This window comes from Morone saxatilis, unplaced genomic scaffold (assembly GCF_004916995.1).
Source record: "Morone saxatilis isolate NCDOM2014 unplaced genomic scaffold, NCSU_SB_2.0 Contig4, whole genome shotgun sequence".
In the NCBI taxonomy this organism is placed as follows: domain Eukaryota; kingdom Metazoa; phylum Chordata; class Actinopteri; family Moronidae; genus Morone; species Morone saxatilis.
The window spans coordinates 1,301,728-1,310,546 of NW_023339984.1; the positions used below are offsets into that span (position 1 = coordinate 1,301,728).

General features: G+C 44.3%; 1 protein-coding gene across 1 annotated transcript in view; it reads left to right on the forward strand.

Moving 5' to 3' along the window:
- adam19a (ADAM metallopeptidase domain 19a) overlaps positions 1-8,819 on the forward strand; it is a 71,412-nt gene that overhangs the window by 34,057 nt on the left and 28,536 nt on the right. Inside the window, exons 10-11 of the mRNA XM_035675707.1 lie at positions 7,049-7,138; positions 8,569-8,764. Coding sequence (XP_035531600.1) covers positions 7,049-7,138; positions 8,569-8,764 — 286 coding nt within the window. The remainder of the gene's footprint in view (positions 1-7,048; positions 7,139-8,568; positions 8,765-8,819) is intronic.

Here is an 8,819-nt window from a genome sequence, read left to right on the forward strand (position 1 = left end):
CCTAACCCTAACCCTATTTAGCCAGGCTTCCTTTGATTCAAGATAATAGGGTTCAGGTTGACTGTTTCCCCTGGGCCAACTTATCAAATGCCACATTTCTGCTTAGGAATAAAACACCTGTGCAAGCTAATGTTGATGCAGTGGTTCTGTGCTTCGGCCTAAATGACAGGGGCACCGGGAATTTGACAGTTCTGAAGGGGAGGGTGAATTGGCTTTTGGCGGCGGCCCAATCGACCTTTCCGTTTGCCAGAATAATGATGCCCTTGATCAACTTTTCAGATAGCCTGACACCATTTGCTAAGGGGAACTTACGGAACCTGAACAAGGTTATCAGGGAATCTGGTCAGTTTATCCCTTGCCTTCCGAGGGACTTGTTCCAAACTGGGGAGGATTTAATCCATTGGACCCCTGGAACGGGGGCAGCTATGTGGGAACATTGGCGGCGGGCCTTGGGGTAGTCCTCCCGGATAAACAGTTCTCACTCAATCATCCTCCATATAACCCTGTTACCCCAGACTCGGAGAAATCCATTGTGAATTTGGCATCCTCCTTTAATTTTTCATCCTCACAATTCCAGTTGTTGCGTAAAGGGCTTTCTTTTATACCCACGGCTACCACGTTTAAGGATGTTCGCCAGTCATTTGCGGGTCATGTGCAACAATATCACAATAGATTGAAGTGGGCGGCCTATTGTGGGTTTGCAACTCCACGGGAGCAGACACCCTTCTATCTTAAATCGAATTGGGAACCACGGGAGGATTTGTTGCCTGTTGAGCTCTGTAGGTTAATTTCCAGGGACATAGAGGATTTGGGGAGATTGGAAAAGACTCAGAATGAACCTAACCTTAGTGGGGAGGAGGTAGAGGCCTTGAGGGAATTGAGAGCGGCAAAATCTATAGTTATCAAACCGGCGGATAAGGGAGCGGTGGTGGTTATTATGGATAGGAAGGACTATGTCCACGAGGCGATGAGGCAGCTTAATGATGTTTCGTACTACCTACCGCTTAAATGTCCTTTGTATCCACAAACGGCAATACGGGTGGGGGTAATCCTAGAGCGGCTAGTCAAAGAGAAATGCTTATCCAAGTCACAGTTTCTGTACCTTAAGGGGGAGACTACGCCCCCTCGCCCGAGATACTTTTATCTGCTACCAAAGATTCATAAGACCCCAGATACTTGGCCGGTACCGTATAAGATCCCCCCGGGACGTCCTATAGTCTCAGATTGTGGGAGCGAATCTTATGGGACGGCGGAATTCATCAACTATTTCTTAACCCCTCTCGCAGATAAACATGCTAGTTTTGTGAAGGACACTAATGATTTCATTCAGAAGGTTAAGCTGTTGACGCTACCCCAACAATGCTTTTTCTTTTCCATGGATGTAGATAACCTATATACCAATATTGATACGGAAATGGGTATGTCGGCTATTCAAAGCATTATGGGGAGGTTCCCAGACCCTAAACGTCCGGACGAGTCTATCCTAGAGCTCTTACACATTAACCTTACATGTAACGATTTTGAGTTTAATGGACGTTATTTCCTTCAGGTCAAGGGTACGGCTATGGGCAAACGGTTTTCACCGGCTTACGCTAATATCTATATGGCTGAGTGGGAGGAGACAGCGTTGCAGAAATGCACGGTAAAGCCTTTAGTCTACTTGCGATACCTTGATGACATTTGGGGGGTATGGACGGAATCAAGGGAGAGTTTTGATCGGTTTGTGTCCACACTCAATACTCACCATCCGTCTATTAAGCTGAAAACAGTTTCCCACGAACAGGAAATGAATTTTCTGGACACAGTGACCTTTAAAGGGCCTGACTTCCCCCTCACGGGTAAGCTAGATCTCCGGGTTTACTTTAAGCCGACAGACTCTCATGCTCTACTACACAAACATAGCTTTCACCCTAGGCATACTTTCCGGGGTATTGTCCACTCCCAAATCCTACGCTTTCGGAGAATCTGCACGAGACAGGAGGATCTCACACATGCGATTAAAACACTTTTCCTAGCCTTACGCCGTAGGGGGTACTCCCGTTCATTTTTACGCAGCATTAGGAATAAAGCACTGGGTGATAGTGCCCAGTTGGGCCGGGGGGAAGAGGAGGAGAGCCATACTGGAAGGATGCCTATTCCGTTGGTATCGGTTTATTCTAAATTTGGGGTGCGGGCGAACTGGGTCTTCAAAAATAATTTCAGGAGGATAATGGCCGGAACAAGGCTGGGGGAGGGGTATAGAGTGATTTCGGCTTATAAAAAGAATCTGAATCTCCAGGACCTTCTGGTTAGGGCTCGACTACCACCCATGAGACCCCGTGCTAGCCAGGTACCCGGGGCGGGGTCAGTCCAAGACCATCAGAATCGAACACGTTATTTGGCACAGCGGGGCTTAACGCTTTCATCTGCCAATGTGGTCTATTTAATCTTTTGTCGGAAGTGTGGCAAGCAGTATGTGGGGGAAACTAAAAATCCCCTCCGGGTGAGAATGTATGCACACCGGCATAACATCATCCGGGGTAGGAAGCTCAATACACACTTAGTACAGCACTTCCGCGAACATGGGATCCACAATCTTGGGGTTATGGGTCTAGAGAGTAGAAGTGGTTGGTCATGGCATGATCATCAGCTGGCGGAGCGTAGATGGATTCGTAGGCTTCACTGCCTATTTCCGGGTGGATTAAATGATTTTTAGTTCCCATTGGTGAGTGGTTTGGAGTCTGTGTTCAGTTCTTTCGATGGTTTTCACGTGGTCCGCGACCTCTTTCCTTCTTTAGTTCTTTTTGGGCCAGTCTCCGTCTCCCCCCTTTTTCCCCCCCTTTTTCCTTTAGACTCCCCTCCCCCTTTGGGGATATGATGGGGAGGAGGGAGTAGGATAGCCGGTTTCGGCAGGTGGTGGTTGAGGTGTGCCTCACTTCCCACTACTGTTCCTGCTTCCTTCTCTTACTTATTCTTTTCTTTTCTTTGGTAGTACTTATTAGATGTATACGGGTTGGATTGATTGGATTATTGTTCGGTTTGGGGGATGGTTGGCGGGTGGATCTGTTTCTCTTCTGTTTCTGACTCCCCTCCCCCTCTTTCCCCCTTTGGGGATATGATGGTTGAGGTGTGCCTCACTTCCCGCTACTGTTCTTGCTCCCTTTTCTTTTTCTGTTTCTTTGTAGTACTTCTTAGGTGTATCGGGGTTGCATTAGTTGGATTATTTCATTTTTTCCCTCCTCTTTCTCAGCCTTGGTGGAGTGGTGTTATGGAGGGGAGAAGAGATGGGGGTGTGAGGATGGAGATCCCGGGAGCATCCCATCAGGGGGAGCCACATAGGAGCACCTTCCAAAAATTGGTTCGGGGATTCTTCCAAATGATGAGAGTTCAACACCATTTGGGGAAGGTCCGCCGTTCAGGGGGTGACCTAGGCACCCCCCGTTTTTTTCAACAGATGGAGGCTTGGTTGAATTCTTCCATTTGCCCTGCAGTCCCCTCAACAAACACGGGATTATGGTTGCAGGGAAATAACAGGAACTGGTCACACACACCACCTTGCAAATTTTGGAGGAACACTACACGGGGGTGATGAATGGCTTGCGGGGGACCTTGTCCACACTCCCAAAGGAGGAGGGAGGGGCGGCCTGGGAGGTGGCGCTTAGATGGGCCCGAAGAAGGAACAGGAACCTCAGTCACGGGGCCATTGAGGGGACGAGGAGGATCCTCCAGGAATGGGGTTTTCCGGGACCATTCCCGGTAACGGCTGTTCCTTTTTTACAAAGGGGCAGGCCCAGAGAAAGACCTAGGGGGGGCTCCCGCGGACGGTCCCCTAACCCATCCACAAGCCGGGGTCCTTCTAGGAAGGTGCCGGATTGGGGAAGGGTACCTCTGGAGATAGTGGTGGGGTTGGAAAGAGGGAGCAGCGACTACCGGAGCCAGAGGGACTTTTATCAGTTAGCCGGGAGGCGAATTTAGGGTCGGGGGATAGGGGTGGGGTGAGGGAGGTGGAGGGGGAAGGGATATTGGTGAAAGGATTGATCAGTTTGAGTCTTACTAATTTGTGTCCTGGGACAGACCCCGGCCTATAAGGGGAATAGTTAGGCTCCGGTGGATAGTTAGGGGGCAGGTAGGAGTAGGTTACTTTAGCTGGGTAGCCTACTGTGGAAGGACTGGGTTGCGGTTCCCGGTTGGTGGCTCCGTTTTGATTTGTGGCTTGGTTTCATTTTCTTTCTTAGGTCATTCAATTGGTTGTATGCCTTCTGTTTAGCTGTCTTCTCTTCTACAATACTTTGTTACATGGAAATCATGAAATAAATAAAAGAATGTTTCAAGATTAAATTAATGTGTTTTCTGGCCCAGTGTGGGTTGACTGATGTATGGGGGGTTGGAGTGGATATGAGGAGAGATATTTTTGACCGGCAGTTGCTGGAGGAGATAAAGCATTCTGACCACTCCAAACTCCCCTTCAAGGATCATTTTTATCATTTTTTCATCATCTTCTTCTTCATCACGGTTGATCTATCTTGGATTTAATGGCTGATGGATTACGGACGTTGTTGGTTTTATATTCTTTACCGAATTCGGGTGGGAATTGATCCCTAACGGGGTTTCGTTTTTGGCCTGTATGGTCCTTCTGGCGCTTCGGACGTTGGGGGGACCCTAATCCTAACCCCCTTGTGGGGGAGTTACTTAGGGAGCCCTGACCATGATGTTTATCCTAACCTTAACCTCATTGTTTTAGATCCCGTTTGGATGGCATCTTCAGACATCCTATGGTTCGGATCAGCGTTGCAGATATGGGTTTCTTTTTTTCTCTCTTTCTATTTCTTTCTAATTTATTATCTATTTTCTTATTTCTTTTCTCCTTTTTTCTTTCTTCCTCTTTTCTTTCTTTCTTTTCTTCTCTCTTTCCTCTTTCTTCCTTCTTTCTTCTTTATTTCTTTCTCTCTTCTTTTTATATATATATATATATATATATATTTTTTTTTTTTGTTTTTTTTTTTTTTTTCAGCTTATGGTTGTGGCTTGAAAATCAAAACAATTCACTGAAAGACACTAACACGTTCTGTAGAGCTTAGGTGAACTACAGTTGGGTGATGAGTCTCTGTGGGTTCATCACAATGATGGCTCATTTCACATACTCATGAGATCCATTGAAATTACAGCTGCTTTAAGCAGTACCTCAAATTGCCAAATGGTTCTTAAGTACAGTACATTTCCTAAAGTAATTTTAAATCTTATGTCATGGAGTTTGGTCAGAAAGTGACCAATCATGATCTACCTCTTTTCTGTATTTTATGGGTTAGTCTACTTTGTAGGCTGAAAAGTCCGCAGCCATGAGAACGTGTAATCCAGCTTTATGTTGTGATAGTCCAAGCAATCTTTTGTCAGCAGTGCATTAGGCTTTGAGTGCTCGCTACTTTGTGTGTTCAGGTGTGTCTATCTGAAGAATCTGGAGTGGGACAATCGCTGACCTAAATCTCTGATAAAACTCTACCTCTGAAATCTCACGGAGGCTTTCTATAAGGCAGCTAACACACAGCAGCTGTGAAAAGAGAGAGTGAAAAGAGAAAGGAAAGAAAGGAACATGGAGAATTAAGAATTAAGAAAATGTGTAAAAGATAAAAGGAAAGGCTGTGATGACAAAAGAAACACTGGAGGGCAGAGGAGGGCAAGTTTACAACATACGTTTGGAGCAAACAAAATTTTACATTGTACATTTCAGTGTGGATTTCTGACCCACAGTGTTCAATAGTCCCTTTTCACAGATATTCTGATATAAAATAGTAGGATAATGTTGCTCTGTGTCTATTATGTGAAAATATACAGCTGTTTGCTAACTTTAGCCATAGGAGTGTGAGAAATAATTGAAAAATATCATATCGCAATATTTTGTTTTGTGCTATTGTATCGATTCTCAAAAACACGATAGATTTTTATATTTGAAGCTGTTTAACCTAGTTCTTTGTACAATGACAATTTTCCTAAAATTAGATTTAAATTAAAAAAGAAATTGCAATCTATCGCCTTGTTTACAGTATCACAATATATTGCAATATACTGAATCGTAACCTCTATATTGTGATATGTGTTGTATCACCAGATTCTTGCCAATACACAGCCCTAGTCAGCCAACAATAAAGGTGATTATGGCACGACTATGTGTCTGAGTTTTACAGGAAAGAGGGTAGGAACTGGTAGGAAGATGTAATTAATGGTATTTGTTCAATTGTTTTCAGTTTACAATTAAAGCTTTTTAAGTATTCTTGTTCAAGGGCTCGCTGCAGTATCATAGCCTTTATTTTGACTACTGTCAGTCTGGACAGTGGTAAAAGATTCCAATAAGAAAACAATAAGGACATTACAACAGGCCAACAGTAAAGTTTATCAGTCCTTCAGTCCAGCGAGCTCTAAACTGTCCAGATGGTCAGATGTCTTTGAATGACCTTCCATTATTGTGTTGTAGATCATAAACTGTGCACATTGTTCTGCCACTTAAAGGACATCTGTCAACTTTGAAACCAAGCCATGTCCTCTGTGTGGGTTTGTGTAAATGTTATGAAGTTGTGTGTGAAAGTAAACAGTCCTCACATGGAACGGTCCCTCTTCCGAAACACTCCGATTCATTCTAACCATGCAATCTGTGATAGATGAGGAGTGTGTCAACACAAGCCTTGACAATGAGAAATTAGGTTAGGTAGAAGAAGCAGACTCGGACTTCACTCTTTCAATGGGGATGTGATTTATGATCTGTGTGTGTTTTTGTGTGTGTGTGTGTGGGTGGGTGGGTCTGTATGAAGAGGAAAAATTACTTTATTAATCCCCAAAGGGGAAATTCAATTTCTTTGCTTTTTTTTTTGCCGCCCCGCAGCAGTTAGGGGTTCAGGACCTTGCTCAAAGGCACCTTGGCATTGTCCAGGTAGTTGACTAACACCTGCTGTTTGATGCACACATGTTGGAGTGGAGATGAACTAAGATGGGGTTGTGAGTTGGATATAGTGAGGGTGTGTTTAGGGAATTCTGGGTTAAAGCTGTTTTGACTTAGTGTGTTTGTGTGACTGTTTTACAGGAGTGCACCAATGACTGCTGCAATGCCAATAACTGCACCTTGAAGGAGGAGGCACAGTGTGCCCATGGAGTGTGCTGCGAGGGCTGCAAAGTAAGAAAAAAAAACACACACACACACATGCAGGCAGAACAGCGTAGGAGGGAGCTCACCTCGTTTGCAGTAGAACCTCAGTATCATTAGTTCACTGTCAGTCATCATGTCAGTGGGTTGACGTACTGTACCCTGAACGAGTGTCAGCTCCCATCACAACAGGGCTCTTCGACTTCACATTGCACCTACACTTTTCATCTCTCTTCTCATCTCGCTGTTCAGATGCACATCCTGACATCCCACTGTCATACCCACAACTGTGAACCCATATTCTATTGAGCCTAAACCTGACAGAAGAGACAAAATACTGAAGATGGCAATAACATATGTACTCTGTAAAAGAGGAGCTATTCTTCCTCTCATTCTGTTTGTGTTCTTCTCTTGGCAATATGCTTATCCTTCTATACACAGTCTCATTTTACATGCTGAATATGGAATGTATTTTCATACCCTGCATGCTTTTCCACTGCTGTTCTTTTACACATTACTACGTTTTATGTTTTTATCCGTTTATTTTTACTTAGCCTCTTTTTTAATTACTTTCAAAATTTCCCTCAAAGCTGCACTCATGAAACCTTTTTTTTTTATATAAATAATGGATCAAATGACTACATGTAATGTGAAAGGTTTAGGTCTGAGTGTAACTTTTTTTTGCCTCTTTTAACTGTTTTGGTATTCCAGTCCACAAACTCTGCCCTTATCAACAGCAGCAGTCAGCTGTTTCCAGCTAAACAGCTCAGATAAAGCCACTGTACACTAGCTGCCCAGCACCAAACAGCAGACACACAGTTAGAGGCTAGCTGGTAAACACAGCGGAGCATATAAAGCCAGACGTTTTTCTCATGAGTTGGTGGAGACCAAAACAGAGCTAAAAGAGAGTGAATGTTAAGTCTAAACATTCATCAGGTGGACACAAACACAACTGCAAATGAATGCTGATGTTCCTCTGAGTCTGCTGGATGTTTGATGGGTCATATTCCTTATTAACACAAACATCTGATGTCAGATATATTTTCAGCCTTTGCTGCCCCCAAGTGGCCAAAAAATATTTTATGCCGCTTTATGTTTGTTCAAGTTTAGTAAAACGTTGTTCATACTGTACAGTATAGCAATAACATATAATGTATATACTCATGACTCCATATTTGCATCAGTGCACTGAGATGTTTGAAAATTCAGCCCGACATATTTAGTATCTTTTGAAACTTTTTCTCTTCACTGGAATTTAAAGTTATGTTCTGCAGTTTTGCCCATTTTCACCATTTAAACAGAAATAATAAACTAGATTTTTTTACAACTACTTTTTGGTCTATCTACTACGAAACGGTCCACAATGCATCATTCTGTGATCTTCATTTTGTTTTAGATGTTTTATGCTCTCCCCTCCCTCCCCCTCTCCCCTCTCATTGCTTGTTCCCTGTCTCTGCCAGTTGAAGCAGGCAGGTACAATGTGCCGGGGCCCAGCGGGTGCATGTGACCTGCCAGAGTACTGCACCGGGGCCTCGCCTTACTGTCCTGCCAACGTCTACCTGCTGGACGGCTCCTCCTGTCAGTACGGAGTGGCCTACTGCTACAACGGCATGTGCCTCACCCACGAACAGCAGTGCCTGCAGCTCTGGGGCTACGGTAATGAAAAGTCTATTAGCACACGATACAGAGCATACGCCGATTCACTCAATAT